Consider the following 21762-nt stretch of genomic DNA (forward strand, 5'->3'; position numbering starts at 1 on the left):
CTGGTCTGAGAGCGATCCCCTGGCCTGTTTATTGGTTACCAGGCAAAATAGAGTATCTGTTCAGTGGGACAACTGGACAGTGTTTCAGCTGGCTGATTAAAGGAACATCAGCAATTAGGGGCAGATGGCACTGTGTGCCGTGGGACATGATACCCTGAGAAAAACACCACGTCACTGACGCAGCGTTCCAGCTGTGGGTGAGCACATTGAAGCTCACCACGGGGAGCATCAGACAAACCCCGCCAAGAAGTGGTGGGACGGTCTCCTTCAACAACGTCAATGCCATGAAAGACAGAGCCTGGGCATATTCCGAATTAAAGGGGATAAAGAGATAGGACAATGAAAGGCACGCCTGCCCCTCGACTGCATCCTGCATGGGAGGGACGCAATGCTACAAAGGACGCTGCCATGTCAGCTGGGATACCGATGGTCGATTAGGTAAAAGGGTTGGATTAGCATTGCATTGCAGAGGTTGATAACCGTGCCATTGCTTTAACAGGAGTCTTTTTATTTTTGAGGAAATACACAGCAAAATGTTTAGGGGCGAAGCAAAATGCAACTTAACTCTCGAAAGGTTCAGAAAGAAAGGGTTGTGTGGCTAGACATGCAGAAAGGAAGTCACGCGGTAAAACAAGTGGGGGTGGAACGTGCACAATCGGAATCGGGTGTTAGTAAATGGTGTAGGGTGTTTTCTGTCTCATTCTTATTCTTCTGCTTATTCTGTGGTTCAAAATTATTTCCAAATGAACAGTTAAAAAAGAAAAAAAAAACCACCAAAACCCTGAGGTATCCATTTAACCCAGTGATTCTCAACTAGAGGTGATTCTGCTCCTCCAGGGGACATTCAGCAGTATCTACAGATATTTTGGCTGTTGTAACCCAGAGGACAGGGCTGCTGGTACCCCAACAGAGGCCGGGGATGCTGGTCCGCATCCTACAACACACGCAGTAGTCCCCTTGGCAAAGAAAGGTCTGGACCCACACAGTGCCAGTGCTACAGCAGAGAGACCATGCTCCACTCGGCCGACAAGATGGGAAGTTGCTCTACCCATGATGGCTGGCAAGGGTTCCGGGAAGGGGAGCCCTGTCTGTGGAACAGCGAGGTCTGACAGCCCTTGAGGAAGCAACCTGGAAACGCCCACTGAAATTAACGGTGCGCTGATACCTGTGTACCCTCAAATTCATAGGCTGACATCCTAACCCCCAGGACCTCAGAATGTGGCTGCATTTGGAGCTGGGCCCTTTAAAGGGATGATTAAGTTAAAATGAGACCAGTGGGGTGGACCCTGATACAACAAGACTGGTGTCCTTATAAGACGAGGACATTCGGACACACAGACACCAGGGGTTCATGTGCACAGAGGGATGGACATGTGAGGACACGGTGAGAAGGTGGCCATCTGCAAGCCTGGGAGAGAGGCCTCAGAGAACCAGCCCTGCCCACGCCCTGACCTCAGTATTCCAGCCTCCAGGACTGTGAAGTAAATTTCTGGAGCTTAAGCCACCCAGTCAAGCATTTGGGGATGGTGGTCCTATCGCACTAATACATCCAGGAAATTACCACATCAGAATAAGGGTAACAGCACCTAGGGGTGTAGAGAGCAAGAGAAGTGTTCAGAAAACTGGCCAGACTGAAGCTAAGTGGGTTCCCAGCCACAGAGAACACTGGCACCTTGGGGACTACAGGAGAGATGTAAAATTTTGGAACAAACTGTTCCAACATCCTTGGAGGGATCTTACCATGTGACCGAATGGGAAAGGCAAGTTGCGGAAAGCATGTGTGACGTGACCCCCCCGCGTATGGAAGTCAGTGAGAAGCCCCCACTAAATCATGTATATTTAGCTCATCGTATGTTGTGAGTACTGGGGAAGAACATGAGATTGTGACTACAGGCCACAAAAGTGAGGGGGACCAAGCAAACAAGAAAAAACACGGACCACACAAAACCAGACACATTCAACACATCTGCAGAGTTAGATGTGTGACTATTACCAAGGGATAAAATGTTAAGAAATCTTAAAAGAAAGAGCACCCCTGAATCTGTAGCATGGGGAGCCAGGTGGAGTGTGGGCTGTGTGGCAGGGGAGGGGATGGGAGGATCAGGGCAGAGACCAGAGACACGAGTGCTGGATGCACACAGGCCCTGAGTGGCCACTCACGTGGTCAACACGACTATCCTGGGAGCGGCTCTGTTAGGGCCCCTATTTCAAAGACACGGAACCTGGGGTGCAGTGAAGGTGGCAGCTTGTCCGGAGTCACACAGGACAGCATAGCAGAGCCCTGTTTTGGCCGCAGGGCCATTGGCCATCAGGCTGTGCTCCCAACCACTCCACAAATCTGCCACTAGACTCTTAACATCATAATTGTAAAGGCAGGATTTAATTTTCCTGGTTCAGATTTGGCAGCTATATTAGATAAAAAAAATAACTGTAATAAAGAAGGTTTGAGCAGATTTGAACAATGCAATGGGTAAGTAAATGCGTGTATGTGTAATCTATCTCTACACGCGTTTTACCTGTATACAAATAAAACATTCTCTACAAACAGAGAATATATCTTCTAAACTTAGGTCCATGGACTTTTACAAAGGCAGTATTATTTTTGTACTTGGACACAAAGATTCATTTTAAAAGAGATTTCACAGGCCATATTCTCTCCCTGTAAGCCTGTTAAATTAGAAATAAATAACTGATAAAAGACATATTGCTTAACAATTAAGAAACTATCTCTTAAAAGAACTGTAGGTCAAAGAGAAATCAAAACAAAATCAAGAAAGCAATGAAAAGGATCATATGTCATAGTAAGATCTGTGTGTCACAGATAACGCTGCAATCAGAGGAAAATTTATAACCTTTAAGTGCCTTTTAGAATAAAGACTAAATAAATGAACTACTACTCTGAATTAAATTTTTAAAAAGAATAGTTAACCAAGAAGAGGGAGCTAATAGATATAAAAGCCCAAGTTGGTGAAATACAAAACAAAAATAGCAAGAAGGTAGTTTTCTGATAAGATAATAAATGCATAATAAAATAAAACAACATAAATCTCTCATAAGCTTGATTAGGAAAAGAAAAGCAAAACTACAAAAGCTGAGGCAAGGGGGAAAAGGAGAGATAACAGATACAGAAGAACATAAAATCTCTAAAGAGAGAAAATTTGTTTCCTACCAAGTGGCAACATAATTGAAACCCTTGAGGAATTAACAGCAATGAATAAATTACCCCAAAGGGTGCAGTCTATTTATTTAGAGCAAATTACCATAAAACAGACTAAAAAGAGATTAAAGATGTCCTTTAAAACATGTACCAGGCCCAGAGGGTTTCACAACTTAGTTCTGACATTTAACCTTTAAAGAGAAGATAATTCCAGCGTTGTCCAAAGTGTCCCAGGACACAGAGGCAGAGTTTGCTTTCGTAAGCACTGCGTTGGCACACACAGGATGGCAGATCTCCCACGCTGAACCTGAGGCACCATTATTCCTAGGATCAGATGTCAGGGATGTCTTGCATCAGGCTGAGAGGACAGTTTCAGTTTTAATGGCAGTTTAACAGAGGATACTTTCTTTATGCAGACCTCCACGGAGATGGCTGGCTATTTTTTGCTATTTAACAGTTGCAGAAATCATATCCTAATAACAGATCACTTTGCAAATGTCAGTGAAGAATACATTTCTGGGAGGACTGAAGGGCATATGTATCTTTAACTTTCATTGAAATTGTCTTGTTTGTCTCCCCAGAGGTTGTATTAGTTTATTTTTCCCATGTGAACGCATGAGGGACATTCGCTCATAGGGTAGTATCAAACTCTTTAATATGTAGTAATCGGATAAGTAGAAACACTCCATGGCTTTAATTTGTAGTTCTCTTACCATAATCGAGATCATCAGCACCTTTTTTTCATCCTTAAGACTCACTGGTATTTCCTTTTCTGAGAACTGTTTTTCCATCTTTAATCCTTCTGTCTCCATGATTTATAAGAGCTGCTTAAGATACTAATGAAATCGGTCCCATGTCTTTGATATGAGAGGCAACGATTTTTCCCAGCCTAACGTTTTAAAATTTTATTTTTGGTATTTCTTTGCTTTGCACAATATTTTTATTATATATATTTTTTTTCATTGAGGCAGAACTGACATATAATAAGCTTCACACGTCTGAAGTGCACAGCTTGGTTGCAGACACATAGCGAAACCATCACCACAATCAAGATAATGAACATAGTTGTCACCACAAAGTTTCCTTGGTTCCTGTACTTCTCCCAACACTGTTCCCATCCCCCCATCCCCGGTAACCAATGATCTTTTTGCTACTCTACATTAGTCTCCATTTTCTGAGTTTTAAATAAATAAGACAGTATGCATTCTCTTTTGGTCTGGCTCCTTTCACTCATCGTAATTATTTTTAGATACTTCCAGACTAGTGTGGGCATTAATAGTTTATGTCTTTTTATTTTTGAGTAGTATTCCATTGTATGGATATACCACAACTTAAAAAACATCATTCGAATGTTGACGGGCATTTGGGTTGCTCCCAGTTTTCATCAAACTCTCTGAAGAGTCCACGTACAAGTGTCGGTATGTGCGTCTGCTCGCATGTCTGCTTCACAAATATCCAGGGATGAAATGGATCATGTGGCAGGTGCACGTTTGACATTTTAAGAAACTGCCAAACGGTTCCAAAGCAGCGGCACAATTTTGCATTCCCACTAGGAGTGGGTGAGAGTTCCAGTCCCTCCGCACCCTCGCCAGCACTCCATATGGTCTATTGTCTTGATTTTAGCCAACACAATAATTGTAGAGCAGAATCTTATCATGGTTTTAATCTGCGTTTCCCTATAACTGATGACATTGAGTGTCTCTTCATGTGCTTCTCCAAATGTCTTCTTTGATGGAGTATCTGTTCAAACCTTTTACCCATTTTTGCTGTTTGTCTTCTTATTCAGTCATACGTGTCCCTCATATATTCTGAATACAGATCCTTTATCACATGTATAATTTGAAATTTTTTCTCCCAATCTCAGGTTTGTCTGTTCATTCTCTTAGAAGGGTCTTTCAAAGAGAAGGTTTAATTTTGTTAAGTCCAATCAATTTGTTCCTATTACAGATTATGTTTTTGATGCCATGTCCAAGAAATCTTTAACTCGAACTCACAAAAATATTCTCCCATGCTTTCTTTTATAAGGCTTAGGCTCTAAATTTAGGTCTATGGTAAATTTTGAATTTTTGTATATGATGCGACATGCAGATCCAAGTTCATATTTTGGCATATGGATGTCCAGTCATTCTAACACTATTTGTTGAAAGACTATTCTGTCTTCACAAAATTGCCTTGGCGTCTTGGTCAAAAATCAGCTGTCCATGAGAGTGTGGGTCTATCTGGGCTCTCTATTGTTCTGTTGGTCTGTCTGCTTATCTTTATGCTAATACCACACTGACTGTCAGTCCCCAGACTTTGTTCATTTTCAAAGTTGTTTTGGCATTCTAGGTCATTTGCATCCCCATACAAATTTCAGAATAAGCTTGTTAATTTCTACAAACTGCCTACTGGGATTTTGACTGATATTACATTGAATTTAGAGATCATTGTTGAGTTTTGTCATTCACGCACATGGTACACCTCTGCATTTATTCAGATATTCTTTAATTTCTCTCGGCAATGCTTTGTAGTTTCAGCTCTCACATCTTTTGTGAGATGAATCTCTAAGTATTTCATATGTTTAGTGCGACGTAAGTGGTCTTTAGAATTTTTCAGCTTCAGATTTGCTGCTAGAATGTAGACATAGAATTGATTTTTGCATATTGGTCTAGTATCTGATGCCTTGCTAAATTCTTACATTGCTTCTAGTAGCCATCTTGTATACCCACCAGATTTTCTACGTCATCTATGACATAACCATGTCATCTACAAATAAAGAGTTTTACTTCTTCTTTCCAACCTAGATGTCTAAGTTTCTTTTTCTTGCCTTATACCACTAGCTAGAATCTCCAGTTTACTATTGAATACAAATGATAAGAACAGACATTCTTGTGTTCTTGATCTTCAGGGGAACACGTTTATGTTTCTTCTTCAAGTTTGTTAGCTGTAGGATTTTTGTTGGTAACCTTCATCAGGTTTGGGGGTGGGGTTCTCCTTTCTATTTCCTACTTGCTGAGAGCTTTCATGATGAGTGGCTATTGGATTTTGTCAAATTATTTTTCTGCATCTACTGAGATAATCATAGGGTTTTTCTTTTTTCATTTGTTGATATGGCCAATTGACTGATTTTTAAAATGTCAAACTTTGCATTCCCGAATCATAATAGATTATCCTTTTAATATATTGCATTTGATTTGCTAAAATTTTGCTTAGAATTTTTTGCATTAAGGTTCACAAGGGATACTTAGCTATACCTTTCTCTTCTTATAATGTGTTTGGCTAGTTTTCATATCAGGGTAATGGCGGCTTTGTAATGAGTTTGGAAGTATTCCGCCTTTTGAATTTTCTAGAATATTCCATGATCCTTTTAACATCTGTAGAACACGTACTGCTGTATCTCTCATTTCTGACACTGATAATTTGTGCTTTCTCTCTTTTTCTCCTATGTCTAGGTAGAGTTTTATCCATTTTATTGATCTAAAAAACCCCAGCTTTTGGTTTCATTATTGTTTTTTCTATTGCTTTTCTGTTTTGTATTTCATTTGTTTCCCCTCTGGTCTTTATTATTCCCTTGTTTCTTCTTATTCTGGGTTTGGCTTGCTATTCCTTTTCTAGTTTCTTAAGATGGGAGCTGAGGTCACGTCTTCCCGTGCACATGTCGTGCTGTGCATTACCCTGAGGGCTGCCCTCGCAGAGCCTACACATCGGATGTGCTGCGTTTTCATTTCCATTCCGCTGAAAATATTTTCTAGTTTCTCTTTTGATTTCTCCTCTGATCCTGTGCCATTGTGAAGCATGTTACTTAGTTTCCAAATAGTTGAGGGTTTTCCAGAGATCTTTTTATTATTGATTTTTAATTTAATTCCACTGTGGTCAGAGGACATGCTTAATTTCACTTGGGGCATTTTAAATGTATTGGGATTTGTTTTATGGGTCAGAATATGGTCGAACTTGGTGAATGTTCTGTGTACCCTTGAAGACAATCCATATGCTGGGGACTCCATATGTGGGGAGGAGTGTTCTAGAAATGTTAATTAGGTCACGTTGGTTGCAAGTGTTTTCAGGTTTATATCTGGAAAGCTTTTCTGTTTGTTTGTTCTGTCAGCTCTTGAGGTAGGTATATCAAAATCCTCCACTCTAATCGTGGACTTCTTTCTTCCTCCATTTATATATTATTCATTGTTTTCTCCTTCTTGGCCATTGGGTTTGATGTTACATTTAGATATACTTAGATGTTCATAATTTATGAATCAATAATAATTTAAATACTACAAATATGCACTGTAGGGTCTGATATAGACTATCTGTCACCATTATTTTTCTAACTGTTCTCTAGTTTGGGCTTTTATTTCCCCTCTGACAGAGGGAACGTTTAAAAACCAGCAACAGCGTCCGTCAAAACAGTGAGATGCTGACCCCGATTCCAGCACAATCAGAAACGTGTGGGGGGCCCTCCGCGTGGCACTGCCAAAGGAGCCTGCAGGCTCTGTCTAGCCCAGCAAGCCGGGACACAGGCTCACTCGTGTGGGTACTGGACTGGACACAACGAAGCCAATTTAAAATGAGTTCCCAGTGATCTGTGGTAACAGTTGTCCCAGCAGGTGAAAAGGCAGTCGCCATGCTGCGTAGTCCGGTGGAGCCAGCCCTGGGCTGCACATGCCTGAGGCTGGGCGGGACGTATGTTAAACACCTCACAGTTGCTCTCTCAGGGCCGGAAGACAGCAGACAGCTGTTCTTTGTTCATTATTCTCTTCCATTTGTTCCTTATGCTCTGTAAGGAGCATGCACCACTCTTCCAACCCAAAAACAAGTGTGCTGAAATTTGAGAGTGGGCATCATGTCTTCACGGAGAGACGGGCAGTGGTGGGGGGACCTACGGGTAGAGGCATGCAGCCAGTGGAAAGCCCTGCCACGGGTGTGGGCGCGGGCAGCGAGGGCTCAGTGGGCAGAGGTGGCAGAGCTGGAAAGGTGAGGGGGCAGTTGTCCGGACACTCATGGACGTTTCTGGGTAGCAACCTGGAGGATTGAGTGGGGTCACAACCCACCTGCATCTGCATTGGAGTGACACATTTGTTCACCTGTGCACTGGCCACACAGAGCAGGTTGGAGGGGAAGAGGCGGTGAGGAGGGTACAGCGACACGGCCGTAAGGCGGGCACAGCAGCGGGGGGAGGGCTGGTGAAAAGGTCTTGGTTCAGGAGCTGACAATGCGTTTGAGGAGCCGGGTCCAGCATCTCCCACTGCCCCATCATATCTCCACCCCCAACTTGAGAAGGCACAGGCCCTCAGCCTGCAAGGCCTTGTAGGGACAACTTCCTCAGAACCCCGAGGCTGGCACAACTTAGAGGTGGAAACCACGAGGGTCCCCAGAAGTTACAATTGGAAGCCCTCCACAGCCTGGGGTAGCATCACTCCTGACCTCAGAAAATTTTCACCAACCCACTTGAGGCCGAGGAGAGACACAGACCTGGAAGCCACAGCTGTGCTCTGATTTCCTTCCTCACCCTCACGGTCCCCCACGCCAGTCCCCAGGCCACCTGCTTCACGGTAATTGGGGGTACTCGTTACAGACACACATTCCTGGGCCACCCCACAGGTACTGTGGCTGAAGATCCCAAGGGGTGGGTCTCTGAGTCTGTGTCAAAAGTAAAACGTTCTAGGTGACTCAAGGGACCCCCTGGAAAGTGCCAACCTGGAATGTCACTGCCCGGCCCCCTGCAGCAGGGAGCTCATGGCTTCCCTTGCTGTGGACAGCTCTGTCTATGGATGAGGACTTCTGTTTCTGGCAGTAAGAGGGCCTGATGCCACGAAAAGCCCCTAACAGGCTTGCTGAAACTCACAAACGTCCTTCTGTGGACACTGCTGAGCTCAGGGAGGGCACCCCCAAGGCCAAGGCGGAAGCAGGTGCAGCACAGCTAACGGTGAGCCGGCTTTGACACCAGGCAGTCCCAGGAGTCTGCCCACCTGAGAGCTGTGCTGGGGACTTCATGGTCCCCCATGACTCCCCAAGGAGAACAGGCAGGGCCTAAAACCCGCAGGAAGCAAGAATCGGAAACAGTGCCTGCCCATGAACCTGGGCCCCTGGAAAGGCTGGACCAAGCGTACGAGGGTGATGGCGCCAATCAAACCAACAAACCCGCCCATGCACTGGCAAACGGAGAAAGAGGAACTTCATTGTCTTGGTCCATTTCTTAGAGTCTACGTAAGGCCTCCTCTCGACGTGAGTGGCTTGGGCTTGCTCTTGAAGGAGATTCGATTGGCGTTCACATTGCACAGCTTGTCTAGGAAATGCCACACCTGCGAACCCACACCACAGATGTCCTGGGTCAGTTCACTGGGTCGCCTTGTACAAGCAAAGGGACTTCTTCTCCAGAGCAATGTCCCTTCGGGGCACCCAGGAACCCCACAGATGGAAGCTCACAAGCCCACAGGGAAACAAGTCACCATGAGCAAGGGCCAGGAGGAGCCGCAGACACAGAGCTGGACTTTCTAGGAATGGGTGACGAGGATGAAAGAAGCAAATTCAAATGACCCCAAAATTCAAAGAAGTTGTATCGTGAAATACGAGGCAGACACGAGGTGCCAAGACAAAGCACATGAGCCCCCAAAAAGGACGCAGAAATGAACACACGTCTAACTGAAATGAAAATCTCAACGTGTGCAGCGGCCCATGGCTGAGACACTGACAAGACAGTAAGCCGGGAAGAGCCGACCGAGGACGCAGCACAGGGAGACAGAGACGGAAAAGATGAGAGACGGCCCCGGAGGACGGACGACTCGGTCTGGTAGAAGTTTCTAGAAGACACAAATTCCAGACTCAGGAATCACAGAAAACTGCAGGCGGGAGACATTAAACTAACCTACCAGCTGGGCTGCTTGCGGTCTCAACTGCGGAACAGCGAAGTCAAGGAAAAGGAACCGAGTCACCAGAGGGGGGACGGGTCGCCTCCGAGGCTGTGCGTTCGCTCGGCAATGCCAGAGCCAGGAAGAGCCGCACGCTTCTCAGGCGCTCAGAGAAGACGCACCTCAGCCTCTACCATTTCCCCAAAGAAGCCACCATCCGAGAGCAGAGGCGAACCACTAGAATTTCAAACAGAAACCGAGCTGGCCATCCACAGACTTTCACGGAGGGGAGCACAGGGGAAGGAAGTCAAACCCAAGCCGTAGGACAGAAAACGGGCACGATTGTTGGTGAACCTCTCGGCTGTGTACGACGGCAGCCATGGAACAAGGGACAATTCAGAGGATTCTTAAAAAGGCAAAACCCAAACACAGGGTGACAACAGCCCATAAAATGGGGGGCGGTGGGGTTCAGGGCCCACGGGCCCAGGGAGGTTTAGGGGCCTCAGTTGGCCGGCAGGTTGCGATTGGATAAATCTTGCAGGTGTCACCAAAACACACAGTCAGCACGCACAGCCTCTCAGAGAGGTGACAAGGCCAGTCTCGAAGGGTTTCGCTGCAGACCTTGGGAACAGCTTGCGAGGGACACGTGCGTCCCGGGAGCGCGCAAACAGGAGTAGGAGCCATAAGCCACCACACGGCCGGGTCACTGCCCTCAACGTGTGCTCCTCCCCTCAGGCCCACGGTGACAGTGTCGCTTCAGGCCCTGAACTGGGCCCCCCCCCCGCATCCTGCCTGTGGTCCCCGACCTGTGTTCTGTTTACCAGTGGCGTGGCAGGGCCAGAGCCACATCCTGGCCGTATGTGATGAGGCCATGGGTAGCCTGGCGCGCTGCAGGCCGGTGCCCAGGCTCTGTCCTGCCCACCTGGCTCCCAGAGAGGACGTGCCGTGGCCCCTCTCTAGAACACTTTTCCACAGACAGTGACCAGGGGCAGAGGACACATCGTGGGGCAGCCACCCATGAACCAAGCGCTTGGCGGGCCAGGCACCAGCTGCCCATGAGCACAGAGGGTCGGAGCCCATATGAGTTTGTCCCGCTCGGCCATACTTGGGACAGTGACACTGACTGTCCTCGTGACCACCCATCAGCCAGCACGTTCTGGTGGGTCCCAGGGCGAGACCCGAGAAGGGAGCGGCAGACACAGAAACGACAGAAGAGCAAGGGGCCAAGGAAGGGACATTGGTGCTGGCCCTGGACCCCGGCTCCCTCTCCACCCGAGATGGGGGGCAGCATGTGTGGGCCTCCTCCTCTCTGCCAGACTCGGGGTAGCAACCACACAGCATGACCGAGAAGCCCAGAGTCCCGAACCTCCAGGGTGGGTGGGGTCAGGCCTTTGAGCCACGGGTGGAAGGAGGGCCAGAACGTCCAGCGGGGGCCAGTGCGAGGCCGTGGACACCTGACGTCCATCAGACGGTAGCGTATAGTCTGGGGGAGAGCTGGGCACCCGTGAAGCCCCAGAGGCCCATGCCAGCACCGGGGCTCGGAGCTGAGCGACCAGCCCCCGCCCTCACGCCCTCGCCCCGTGTGGGGTCTCTCACCAGCGCTGTCGTAGCTGTCCATGCAGAAGTGGTCCAGCCTCCGCTCCTCCGAGAAGGGCTCACACGTGATGTGGGGGATTGTGAGCATCTTCTCTCCTGGACTCAGGCCGTTGTCCTTGTCCATTTTGAACTTCTTCTTCTTTACCTAACAAACCAGACAACACATTGACGGTCCGTGCCTCCGTGCCTGGCGCCCCGTCATCCCCGGAACCCCCGCGGCAACCCCACTGGGCCTGTGTCAGGAAGCAGGGCTCAGGGGCCCAGCCCCAGGACCCACCCGCACAGAGGGGTCCCTGGGAGGCTCGGTAGCTGCCCCAGGAGTTCACGGCCAAGGGGGGGCAGGTGGACAGGACATGGCTAACGGATAAACGTACAAGAACACACCAGGGCAGGTGGTGACGAGCACTGTGACCCCAGAGGATGTGGGCATGTGTGTGGGGGGGTCAGCTGGGGGTCAGCAAGGCCTCACTGAGCACGTGACCTGGGGGAAGTGAAGGAAGAGGCCATGCGGGAACCCAGGGGAAGATTCCGACGGAGGAGACGGTAGGTTCAAAGGCTCCAGAAGGAGCTGGGAACTGGGAGAGACGGGTGCATCCGAGGAGGGTGTGGGCAGGGGCCCCGAGGGAGCTTGCTGAAGGGGCCGAGCCCACCTTCAGTCACCACTCCAGCCAAATCATGAGACTCTTGCCCAAAGCCTGCCCGAACTCTCCTGGCTGGGACCGCAACACCCTGTTCCCTGAGCTGATGCCACCTCCATTCCCAGCTGCCCGCAATGCCAACCACAGAAAGCCCAACAGCAAGGCCATCTCAAGAGCCTTCTCTCCAGCAGCTGCCCAGGACGCAGCCTGTCCCAGTCTTGCAGCACCTCCTCTGGACCTCCCCAACTCTGGCCTTGGAGTGGCCCGTCCTACGTGCCTGTGAGTCTGGGGACACTGACTCAAGGGGTGACAGGAGCCTTGTATGATGGGGTCCAGCATGGGGCGTCCTCCCCGGCACCCTGAATGGTGCTGCTGCCCTGACATGGGCTGTGATGCACTGAAACACCAGGGTCAAATCCTGGCCAGGTGCTGCCCCCACAGCCTTCCCGCCCACTCACGAGTGGCCCTCATCCTGGGCAGATGGGGGCTGGTTACCATGACAGACTTCTTGGGCTTGGGGCTGGGGGAGAGCAGAGTGTGGCCCCGGGTTGGCTTCCGCACGTAGATTTTCCAGGTGGAGGAGTCGGGGTTCTCGGCAGCATAGCACCTCCACGCCGTCTAAAACCAGAAGGGGGAGGCTGTCACCCGCCGAGCTACCCGGTGGGGCCTCGTGCAAAAGCTGCCGCCTACCAATCCTGCCTGTGCCCCCCTTCCTGGCAGGACATCAGGGTGTCCTGCGTGCCAGTGACCCCAAGCCCCCTGGCTCAAGCCTGGCCCCTCACCCCCCAGAGCTGCACCTGGACGGCGTTGCTCGGCCCCTTCCTGTGCCAGGCGGCACACAGCCTCACCCACTGTTACTCGCAACTCAGACAACACAAAGGCCTTCGCTTGTGAACCCCAATCTATCTGCTGCCACCTCCACCCGCCGGTCCCTCCTGCAGGCTGGCCCCCGGCCCCGGAGATGCAAAGATGCCCAGTTGGCTGCGTCTCTTCGGGGCACGCACAGCAAGGGCAGGACAGGCACACAGGTGGACAGCCGGGGCCCATCCAGTGAGGATGCCCATGGCCCTGGGGCTGGCGGGAGACAACGCTGAGCAGTCAGGAAGCAGCGCGCCCCCCAGAGGCCCGCGTGTGGGGCCTAGGTGCCCGGGTGCCATGCTGAAGTTGTGGGAAGCCTCCAGTGGCACGTGGGTAAAGGGCTTAAGCCTCCATCCCAGGGGACTACCACACAGGATACCCTGGAGAGGAGGCCGTGCCACCTTTGGGTGGGCAGGGGTGGGACGGGAAGGGGTGACAGGGGGCCTTGTCATTGTTGGTGGTGAAACCCTGAGGGAGGGACAGGTGAGGAAGGTGCTGGCACATTGGCAGGGTTTCTGGGGGGCAGTGACACCCTCCCTGTGATGGGACCCTGGCTGACATGGTGGCCGGGGTGGGGGGCACTTGCTGCCCTCACACGCACTCAGGAGTCAGGGAAAGGCCGCACTCCTGACCCTTCTGAACCCACACACCACACGCTCACCAAATCGCCCCCACGTCCCCGTCCCAAGCAGCCTGAGCACATCCTGCCCACAAGCACCCACCCCCCGGGCACCTCGCTTCCTTGCCCAGCTCCAGTCCTTCCTTGTTTTGGTCGTGTCCCCACCCCCTAAGCTCGCTGCCTAACCCCCATCTTCCCAGGGAGCTCGTCTGAGGGTGCGGTTCTGCCTGAGGCTGGGCCCGGGCTGCAGGCCTGATTTATGGCCTCTCGGACAGACGAAGCTGTGGGGCCACTAGCCGGGCCTGAGGGGGTCCAGCCCCTTGTCTTTCTGGCTTTTACTTCCTGCCTGTCCAGGTATAATGTCCAGGCCCAGACAGTAGGTTATGGGAGGGCTTCGGGGCAACGAGGTGGATAAAGGCCTCCGCTGAGCCCCGGCTCCCAGGCCGGACAAGTCCTGACAGCCGCTCAGCCTTCACCACGGCCCTGCCCGGGGCAGAGCGCTCAGGAGGCCGGGGCCACAGATGCGACCCCAGAGCACCCCTGGGGGGCACCCAGAGGGGTCCACACTGCACTGCAGCCACCGTGCCGGGCAGAGGGTCCCACATCCCACATCTCCAGGCCCCCTGCCTGGTCACCCCCCAGTCAGGCCCTGGGCCCACGCAGCCCTGCGCCTCAGCCCGCAGCAGGTCCAGCCACCGAGACCCTCCAGGACAGGATCTTAAAGTGGCCCCTGTGCCTAGGTCTCTGCTTACATTAAAAGGGCCCAACTCTCTGCTGTGCTCCAGGAGCCTGGGGTCCCACAGCCGAGTCCAGGGGCTCAGGGCCAACTGCCTCCTTGTCTGCTTCCAGAACCTTCCTTCCCCACTGCTCTTTGGTGCTGCCTCCTCCAGGCCCCCAGCTCTGGGGCAGCATCGTCACAGCAGCCTTGGGAGCAAGGGGCTGACTGGCCGGGCTCCCCGCCGGGCAGCGAGAGGCCTCAGCACAGGTGCAGCCTGTGTACGGCAGCAGCTGAGCCTTCTGGAAGCTGAGCTGGCGCCGTGGGTCCAGACCACCCTGGTCCTCACCTGCCATCCCCAGGAAGCACTGAGCCCCGTGGGTGCTAGGAGTGGCCCAGACACACTGACGCCATACAAGCAAGGCCTAACACCTGTGGGGACAGCCACCTGGGGACCCCTACTCTTCCCTTCCACACGAGCCCCCATGCCGGGGTGGGGTGGGGGGAGTGGCTGCAGGAAAAGGAAGAAAGGCGAGCGGAGTGAAACACCAGGGCCGGCCGCTGTGGCCGGGAGGCGAGGGACCCACAGGACTGACCATGCTGGCCACCTCTTCGTCCCCGGGCCCGGCCCAGGGTGTGACCCTCCACGGGGCCTCATGGGGCCTTGGTGGAGGGAAGCGGGCTTGCCCCCGCCCCGGTACCCACCCTGTCGGCCCGCCTGGCATTTCCCAGAAGTTACAACAGGCGAGCACGTCTGCCGCGGAACGTGGCTGTTCCACATTCCGGAGGGTCCGCGGAGCAAAGGCCCCATGAGCTTCACGGGCCAGGTCAGCACGGGGCCAGGGCTCGTGAGCAGTTCCCGGTGCGCGGAATGGACGCGAGCTTGTATGTACCCGGGCGGGCACCAGGCTGGGTAACAACGAGATGACGGCCACAGGGCCGCCACGACGGGCACCGTCACCTGAATGAGTGAGGCTGCTGCCGGGATCTGCCGATTAAAGTGCTTCTGCCTCTGCTTCTGCTGGACCTTCAGGGCGAAACCGGAGCCAAGAATCCCCTGGGAAGGGACAGAAACCGGGGCTCACAGCCACTCAGGCAGCCACGACTGGGTCCACCCTGCGGGACGCGGGAGCTGGGGAGACCGGTGGGCACCAGGTCGCTGGTTCGGGAAGGCCAGACCTGCCTGGCACTATAGGCCACACCTCTGGCCAGCCTGCCCGGGCAGAAGGCAGCGCCCAGGAGGAGGGCCCCTGCTGCACCGGGTTTGCTAATGGGGAAGGGACCAGCTCACCGGGTAGGGAGCTCCCCATCCACAGAGGGGATCAAGTCATACACACACACATTCACATTACTACACTGCAGCTATGTGACACGTACATACAGGCAACCCATGTGCACATGCACACAACACATACGCATACTGCTAATCTAACACACGTGCACACACAATGCATATGCCGTGCCCCACCCACCCACTCTCCCACTCACACAGTGAACTAGGAGATTTTAACCCTCACGGGCTATGATTTTTGGAAAGGACATGGATCAAAGCCCTTCCCAGGCCACGGCGCAGGACCACTTGCTCTCTCACCAGACACACAGGTGCCACCTCTAGCGGTCACGTGGCAGCTGTTATGGGGCCTCCCTACCCCTCAGGGGCCGAACAAGCCAGGCTGCACCCCTGTCTGCTGGGACAGGCCCTCGCCCAGCCACCTTGTCACACAGGACCCCTCTGGGCCCCACGGCAGGCGGGCCGGGCTCTGGCTGCACTCTCCCTGTAAGTGGGTCTGCCCTGCCTACCCCGGAGCCCAGGGGGCTGGTGAGCAGCGGGACGCCCCCAACGTGGGGCACCTACCGCCGGGAGCGCGAAGAAGGAGATGGCGAAGACGGAGAAACAGGAGGCGATGGTCTTCCCGACCCACGTCTGGGGCACCTTGTCCCCGTAGCCGATGGTGGTGACTGTGACCTGCAATGGGGAGGGGCAGTGGTCAGCAGTCAAGGCCCTAGAACCAGATGGGCATCTGTCCAGCTTGAACCCACCTCCGCCCATAACCTGCCACCCTGTGAAGAACAGAGGCCGGGGACGGTCCCATCATAAGACAGCGCTGCCCATCCAGAGCTCCAGGGCCAGCATGGAGTGGTCCCCCAACCCACAGCGTGTAATGGGAAAAGCTCATGGGGGAGGGGGTGGGGGACATAGCTCTCCCCAGTGGAGGACCAGGGCCTGCTGGTGGACACGCAGGCCAGGAGGCCCGCCCCCCACTCCACCCGCCTGCCCCATCCCGGCGGAGGCTGCCACCCAGGCCACCGACGTCGCTGTGCACAGGCCCCCAGGAGGCCAGTCCTTGACAAAGAGCTGGACGGGGATGACACGCCACTTCCTGACGCCACCCGTCACCACATGTTCCTTCTGTCCTTTTTTCTGAGAGAACCAGACGCAGCTCAACCCTTCTTCTCGGTGGGGGAGCCATCCGTCCAGGGCTTGTGGCGGGACCACGGGAGTGGGGGCCGCGCCTGCCCTGCCCGCACCCGGACTCGCCTCCTGCTGGCATTTGAAGGGTGAGCCTGAAGATGACATCCTGCAGGGACACGAGGGCCCACCCGGGAGGGCCCAGCCGCTCAGCCCCTCACCCCCAGCCCACACCGGCCCCCAGAGACTGGGTTTTCCAGGAGCTTGCTCTGAGCCTGGCAAGAAGACCTAGGATGCCCCTGGGCCATAGCTTGTCCTGCGGGCACCCACGCCCGCAGCCCAGGGCGGCAGGGAATGGACCAGAGTGTCCATGCCGCTTCCGGGGGCCTGTGGGAAATGACCCTGGCTGGACTTGCTGTCCCGTGGTCTTGCCTGGGCAGCTGGCGTCTCCCCTCTGGGAACCCCAGTCCAGGCCAAGCGAGGACGGCCTCTGACATGCCCGGGAAGGTTGTGTGGAGCCTGCATTCAATCCCCTGACCCCCGAGGCCAGTGTGGGGAGTGAGGGACATGGCGGCAGGACTTGGAAGGCCCACTGAACAGACTCCATCAGCCTGAAGGTGAGGCAGACAGGCTCACTCACGGCGCCTGCGACCCCTCAGAGCTGTGGAGCGAGATGAGAGGCCTGCCTATGGGAACCAGAAAGGACCACAGCACAGGCGGCCCAGCGACACAGAGGACATGGGCGTGTCAGGGCACGTGGGTCAGCTCCCATGACCAGGGACGTTCCTGGCCGCCCACTGCTGAGCCTGCCTGGCCCGTCCAGTGCCAAGCACCCCTCGCAGGGGCCCAAGCCTGCGTCTACGTGTGGCTTTGGGCGTTCTGGTCCCTCTGTGCTCTTGAGTTGCCTCCCACAACTGCCCACACGGAGCACTTCCCTGCCACTGTCCTTCAAACACACACTCCATTCCGCCCGGGCACTGAGCCGATCCCTGCCCGGACCACTGAGCTTGTGCATACAGGCACACACGTGCACACCTCCCTTACACACAGACGGGACACCACAGACAAGCACACACACACTGAGCCACGCAAAGGCCTCGTGTGCAAGGCAGCGACATGGCACCCACACGTGCATGCATGTCACACACATACACACGTACATATGCCGTGCACACCGGGAACATGGCCCAGGGACCTGCAGGGTGCAGCCAGACCACGCTGGGCTGGCCACAGGCAGAGCTGACAGCCAGCTGGCTGGTAAGGGGACCCTGGGAGAGCCTGGAGCCCCTCGCCTCTGCAGAGAGCTCAGCATTCGGAGCAAAGACAGATCTAGGCAGCAAACGGGCGGGGCTCTCGCAACATGGCACCCAACCCTCTCCCAGGAAATACCACACTTTTTCATCAACTTGTTTTACTTATGTAAACGTACATTAACATATATACAACGAACACCTATTAGGACTTTACTGAATTAACATGGCAGCACGTTTAAAATGTCTCCGTGTTCAAATGCGCCACGTGCCAGCAGCTCTGGGGTCTTCGATCATTGCTGAAAGTGTAAAGGGTCCTGAGCAGGGCTGCTGGGCCTGGGGCGAGCCGCTGGGCAGCCTCTGAGGCAGGCCCAGCCTGGGGGCAGATTTTAAGGGGCTGCCAGAAAACTCAGGCATCAAGAAAAATAACATGTAATGTAACCTTTCAAATGATCAAGATTAACGCAAAAAAACCCCACAAAAACAAACCCCACAGTGACCGGGAAATGAATGCAGAGTGGGGGGGGGGGGGGGGGGGGCAGGCCAGCATGCCTGAGACCGCCTCCCTTAGCCCACAAGAGCCCCGCAGGGTCCCTCGGCCTGGTCCCAAGCCCATGTGGGAGGTGCTGGGATGCCCTGCTGGCTGGTCAGCACAAGTCGGGGTGCCCTGGGCCAGGTGTCCCCCACCCTCCTGTGGAGAGCGCACGCCTAGAGCTCAGGATGGCCTGGGCCCCACAGACCCTGTCACAGACCCTCTTTGTCAAGTTAATGATGCTCTTCAGCTCTTTGAGGAAACGGCCCATCCCCACAGAGCTGTTTGTTTTCCCTGAGTTTACAGACACAAGCAGCTCAGGAATGGGTCGTTTTATAGCCGCTGTGCTCGGAACTTGCCCCGAATGCAAATCTGCACGTCCCCTGGGCCCACAAACTCGGGGACACACAGTCAGCCCAGGCGCCGGGCAGCTCACACGCAACCCCATGGACACGTCAGGCGGCCCGTGGGAGGGGGCCGAGCTGTCCTCGTCCTCTCAGGAGCTGGTGCTGAGGCGTGTGGTCACCTCTGAGTCTTCACTCAAATTTCGGAGGACTGGAGGCACAAGAGAACCTTCTAGTCCTGTCCCCCACACCCCACATTCTGCCCTGAGAAGCTGGCGCTGGTGCCATTGAATTCTCTCCTTTTTAAGGCAGCATCCCAGAGGCCAGCCTCCCAGGGCAACGGCAGGGCCAGCCTAGAAACCTTGACCCCACTGGGCAGGCGGGCAGCCTATGGCCACCCCCACAGGCCGAACACATCTGGAGATGTCGTGGCCATCTGTCCAGAGGGAAAGGGCAGCCGAGAGTGGGAGCACGGACACTGCCAATGCGGGCGCTTAGGGACTCCCCACGGGTGGCACCTCCATTTGGCTAAGCTCGCAGCTATGCTGCGTTAGGGGCTATGTTACAGAGGGGGAAACTGAGGCTGGGAGGGGCAGTCACTGTGCCCGGGGCCTCCCTGCTGGTAAGCTGGCATGGTCAGGGCCTGCGCGACCCCACCCTGCACACCATGACGCCAGGAAGGACAGACAAAGCCGAAGCAAGTGGCTGCCTCCCGGCCCCCGTCATGGGCCGGTCCTCGCCCATCTTCCAGCTACCACCCTGCGTGGCGGAAGGACGGGGCCAGAGGGCAGCCGTGGGGGGGAGGCGTGGGCAGAGGGAGGTTGGGTGGGTGACAGGCCGTCTCAGGGCAGTGACAGGCCGGAGCAGCAGGCCCAGGGCTCATTCACGGAAACTTTGGGGCCTCGGTTGGCCCGGGCACCGAGCTGGTCTCACGTCGCTGCCCCCCGTGTGCCTCACAGACCAGCCGGCCACCAGCTGGATGGGGATACAACGCTTGCACTGTTGAGGGAGCCTGTGCCTGGGGACCACCATGCCAGCACCACAGGGGTTATCAGAACCTCTCTTTCCCTCCTCCTGAAGGGTCTCACCGGGAGCCCCACACAGAGGCCAACACGATGCTGTGGACACCTGGGTGCCGTCCAGGCTGCACCCACCCCACAGCACAGCCCGCTCGAGGCCCCCAGGCAGGAGGCCCTGAGGTCTCAGCTCAGATGTCACCTCCTCGGGAGGCCCTCCAGGGACCCCCACAAATCACCGTGTGCAGACCACGACTGGGAGTAAAAGGCCAGGGCTGCCCAATGCTGCTGTAGCCCAGTGCCCAACTCCAGACTGTAAGTGGGGAAATGTGCCCTCATGCCGAGAGGGCCTCGTCACCCAAGGAAAGACGTCACGGCAACAGAAACAGGTGCCGACTTCCCGGGACCATGGCGCTCTCGGTGAGCACCACGTCGGCCCTAGGAGTTAGACCCTGTTGTCTGCTGTGCTCCAGATGGGGAAACTGAGGCAGGGACCAATTGTGCTCCACCCTGGTCCCGAGGCCAGTTCAACGGTGCAGCTGACTGCACCCCGGGAAGCCGGCCTCACTGTCTCCCCACCGCGCTGCCTGATGAAGGACTGTCCTTCATTCGCGCGCCCCTGCCCCACTGCCAGCCTTGCCCAGGCTCTGGGGTTAGGGATCAGAAACACAAGGTCCCTGGGGCCCCAAGCACATGCGCCAAGAGGGGCGACTGCAAGGAAAGTGCTGGAGGCAGGAAGCTGGTTGGGGACAGAGCAGGACCAGGAGTGTGATGGGACCACAGCAGCCGTAAACACTTCAGTGTGAATTAGCTTGCTATGGGCCCATCCCCAGTGTCTGGCTTTGGGGAACGCCGAGAGAGCTGTGGCTGGTAACGGCCCTCTAAAATTTATAGCAGCCTTTACTGCATCCTGACCGGTGCCCCCAGCTTTCCGTGTTCCCGCTGACCTCACTCTCCAACAAACCAAGGAAGTAGGTGCTCATCTTACCCGCATTTTACAGATGGGCCCAGAGAGGTTGGGTAGCCCGCCCAGGGCCACACAGCTGGTCAGTGGTGGAGCTGGGACACTGCTCCACGTCCAGCTCCAGCCCCATGCTCCTGACTGCTATGTTACCACGCCGCTTCCTGTCTCACTGTGTTTTCGAATGCTGACTGTGTTTCTTTTCCTCGGGCTGAAGCTGGAAAGCCCTTACCCTCGCTGATATGAGCTGAACCCCACCCCAAAGGAAATCAATCCTGTAGACCACCTTCACTGAGCCTACCAAGTCCATGGAACAAATCCTCCCTGGTATTGGCCAGTGGGCAGTAGATGGACCTGCCCTGTGGACGCCTACTCATCCTGCAAAACCCTGCTGTAAAGGCCCTTCCTTGGGAAGCCCCTCTCTGGTTGGGCTCCCAGAGCCTGCAGGACCCCTGCTAGATGGTCTACAGGCGCAGGCTGTACAGGGGCTAGCAGTGGCCTGGGGTCCTGAAGACCCTCCGTTCTCAGCTGCACAGCCCTCCCAGGCTTTGCAAGGAGCTCTAGGCAGCGGAGGAATGGGAGGGGTCTGGGTGCTAGGGCGGGGCCTGGCCTGCCACCCCTGCATCCCTGGGGCCTCAGTTTCCTCAGGTTTGAATGAGGTCCTGACACTCGACCCACCCACTTGGGCTTGCATGTGAATATCTGGGGGCGGGGGCTGTCCTCACCCAGGGCCCCACTTGGTCCCCAGACCCCTCTGACCTCACCCCGCCAGGATGTAACGCAGCCTGGGAGGCCGGAACCTTCTGGGGCTGCCAGCAGAGGAGAGAGGGAACAGGAGTCGGACT

General features: G+C 54.5%; 1 protein-coding gene across 1 annotated transcript in view; it reads right to left on the bottom strand.

The window, feature by feature from the left end:
- The window catches only part of KCNQ1 (potassium voltage-gated channel subfamily Q member 1), a 323222-nt gene that overhangs the window by 199054 nt on the left and 102406 nt on the right, over positions 1-21762 (bottom strand). Inside the window, exons 8-11 of the mRNA XM_019667315.1 lie at positions 16260-16370; positions 15366-15461; positions 12708-12830; positions 11575-11719 (exon numbers count right to left, since the gene is read on the bottom strand). Of these exons, the coding sequence (XP_019522860.1) occupies positions 11575-11719; positions 12708-12830; positions 15366-15461; positions 16260-16370 (475 nt within the window). The remainder of the gene's footprint in view (positions 1-11574; positions 11720-12707; positions 12831-15365; positions 15462-16259; positions 16371-21762) is intronic.

This window comes from Hipposideros armiger, unplaced genomic scaffold (assembly GCF_001890085.2).
Source record: "Hipposideros armiger isolate ML-2016 unplaced genomic scaffold, ASM189008v1 scaffold_494, whole genome shotgun sequence".
NCBI lineage: Eukaryota > Metazoa > Chordata > Mammalia > Chiroptera > Hipposideridae > Hipposideros > Hipposideros armiger.